The 3,213-nt window shown below is 42.7% G+C and overlaps 1 protein-coding gene across 3 annotated transcripts in view; it reads right to left on the bottom strand.

Moving 5' to 3' along the window:
- Window positions 1-1,682, bottom strand: part of LOC103143124 (angiotensin-converting enzyme) — a 23,489-nt gene extending 21,807 nt beyond the window's left edge. For all 3 annotated transcript variants that reach the window (XM_016675169.1, XM_016675167.1, XM_007559541.2), the window contains exon 1: window positions 943-1,682. In XM_016675169.1, coding sequence (XP_016530655.1) covers window positions 943-1,185 — 243 coding nt within the window. In that variant the 5' untranslated portion in view covers window positions 1,186-1,682. The remainder of the gene's footprint in view (window positions 1-942) is intronic.
- Between the last annotated feature and the right edge of the window lie 1,531 nt (window positions 1,683-3,213).

Below are 3,213 nucleotides of genomic sequence, written 5' to 3' on the forward strand. Positions count from 1 at the left end.
CACACACACACACACACACACACACACACACACACACACAAACAGCCTCTTACCAGTTACACTGTGTCTAGATATTTGACTGTCCTCTAAAGTGTTTCAACAGCTGTGCAGCACACAGATTAGGCAGTGTGGTGCCAAAAAAATAAACTTCCAAAAAAAAAAAAAAAAATGGTGGACCTTGAACATGGTGAATGAAAGGAAAAACCTCATTGTTGTGCAGCAGGTGCTTTAGTCACCAGAGATAATTCTGTAAATATTGATATTGATATTGAATCATGTTGGAATGTATGTGGGAATGAGCAACATGCGCTTTTATTGAGCAACATGCGTGTTTTGATTTTATTGTGTTCAACATGTGTTTGTATTGTTTGCAGTGTGTTTAATTGTGACAACAGCTTTGCTGAGTGCATAATGATGTCCAAGTCAAATTTCCCCTATGAGAACATTCAGTAGTGAATGAGATCCAAACACAGTCAGAGTGAAGCTAAGTACTTTCTGTGAGGCACCAGGGGTCTTCAAACATCTGTAAAATATAGAGAATGCCGACAGGAAATAATTATTCCGCCATCTTTTTGGCGCCCCCTCTAGCATGGCGCCCCTATATAATGCGTACCCACTTTTTTCCTTCCTTTCTTTCTCTCTTTCTTTTTCTCGTTCTTTCTTTCTCTCTTTCTTTTTGCGCCATTCCTCACAGCCAAATACATAAAGTCATAAGAAGAGTCCTAATAATGCATGAAAGGAAGCAGCAGCCAGCAGCAGCACTTCTCTCCAATCTGATTTTATTTCCAATAACCCTGGCTGCCTGCGTTTGCAGGAAAATGAGCACACGCAGCTGGAGGGAGATGAATTATATCAATAAGCAAGTGGAGCAGAGCTCAGTTCCGTGAAGAGAAACTTTTTCCATGCGAAAACTAAACTGTTCGCTCCCCCTGCTCTCCTTACCTGCAGCTTGGAGTTGTGCTCCGTCAGGTTGGTGTTGTAGTTCCAGCTGGCGGACACGCTGTAGAAGAACACCTCCTCTGCGGTGCTGTTGTAGTCACTGAGGAACCTCTGGGCACCGTCGACAGAGTTTGCATAGTCCCCTGGCAGCCAGTCGGCTGGCAGAGCTTCACATAGCAGCAGGGCTGGCAGCAGCAGCAGCGCCGCTCTCACCAGCCTGCGCGCCTCGGGAGCCATGGCTCCCATCACACACAGAGTGGAGGAAAGAAAAAACACTTAAATGGAAAAGTTAAGTGGAGCAAAGCGCAGCTACACCTTCCTCCACTCCTCCCAGAGTGAAGATGTAGACAGGAATCGGTGAGAGCTTCTCTTTAAAGTGCCACTCTAACCCAACCCCGTTGGTTCCAGCCCTCCCTTCAAACAGCCGGGAGCCAAACAAATGACGGCCACCAATCAGAAGAACAGGAACTGGCGCAGGGAACAGCGCCAGGTGAGTCTGATGGACCCCCACCCGCTCCACCTTCGGCTACTGATCCATTCAGCCTCGCAGCGTCCGGTGCGCAAAAAAGTTGTGTGCGCAAACGCGCCTCGTCGTCTGGAAAGATCGGCGGACGGCGTGCAGATCATTGCGCACCGAAGCCGCCTGCACTGGATCTGTGCGCCTTTTCATGCCAGCAGAGTGACGGCTCTTCAATAAGCAGCGCAGCGGAGAGTCTGGGAGGGACTCCGCATATTTTACTCCCAGTTTCTCCGTTTCAGCCTGGAGACAACAGAGGGAGGGGTGGCTAAAAAAACAAAAGAAAAGAAAAACAGGAGAGGGGGGAAGAGAGAAAGATAATAGGAAGAAACTGTAAGGGAGATGGAGGGGTTCATACACTATAATGTATTTTATTCATAACCGGAAGTTACAACAAATATTTGGTGTACAAATAAATGTTTTCTGTTTCCTGTCATTCTAATGTCACAAATCTTTTCATCCTGTTACGTCATATTATAGTGAGCAAATAAGTTGCAGCTAAGTTATATTTTTCTGTTATTATTCAATAGATTAGTGAGAAAAATACAAAAAAAAAAATCCCACAAAATGTAGCTGGCGGTTCAGAGTGCTGCATCCTTAGTTAATAATGGAAAGTGAAGTGGAAGGAAAAAATGTGTCAGAAAAAAAAGTGCAACAATAAAAGGGGCTCCAACCTGGTGGCCAGTGAGAATACATAGATACATTAAGCACACAGTGATCAGTTTTAATGATTAAATATTTATTATGAAAGCAGCCAGATTTATTTAAAATGTAGAAGTCGTCTTCTGTGGCCAACACACTCACTGAAAACCAGCAGACATTAACTTAAGGTCATTTAAAAAGCTGGCTGTTCACATTAAGTCACATTGTAGTATATTTATTAAATATTAAGAGGACAGGAATTTTCTGTCAGGAATGTTCTCATTTTAGAAGGTTTGGAATCTGCAAAAAGAATGTAAATATATCCTAAAGTGGACGACGGGCTTTATTTCTCTACATGTTGCTCACTAAACACAGAGCAGCATGGACACTTTATTATTATCCCTTTAGATCTTCCACTTTATTTTCCCTGGAATGAGAAATGTTTTGTCTTACACAGTTATTAGGAAAACTGAACGAGCCAAATCCACTGAGCTGCTTTTGATCCAAAGCTGTTGTAACTTAAACCCACAGAGAGAAAAGTTTACATGTATTTAAGAAACATAAAGCATTAAAACAGGAAGATAATAAGAGTTTTGGCCATGACGACAGTCGTCATCAGTCTGACAAAGTCAGATAGGAAGTGGCAGCAGTGACTCAGTCTGTGTGTGTAGAGCTACAGAGGAGACGCATCAGTGAAGTTTACAATCCTAATTATGGGCCTCGTAATTCTAAATGCAGCAATTATTCTTATTTTGGATGTCGGTAGCTTCTTATAAAAGTCTATAGGACGAAGCTGACATTTAAGTTCAGATTCCAGTTCTCGCCTAAGTGCTGCTTTCTCCTTGTATTTTTTGATGATTTCACCGTTTCAAACAGCAGCGCCGAGTTTTCACTGGCTGCTGATATTAAGGGGTGAGTCCAGAAAGTTTTCATGGTGAGAACTACTGATTATCCTGGGGTGGTTCACCGAAAACACAGATTATAGAAGAATTTCAGGAGGTTTGTTTTTTAATGTTGTTTTATACGTTGGGGGAGAATAAAGGGCAAGGACTGAGAAAAGTGCACAGGAATGCAGCCATTCACGAATATTAATTTATTAATTTGTGACTTTTCAA

Source organism: Poecilia formosa, unplaced genomic scaffold, assembly GCF_000485575.1.
Source record: "Poecilia formosa unplaced genomic scaffold, Poecilia_formosa-5.1.2 Scaffold4, whole genome shotgun sequence".
Lineage (NCBI taxonomy): Eukaryota > Metazoa > Chordata > Actinopteri > Cyprinodontiformes > Poeciliidae > Poecilia > Poecilia formosa.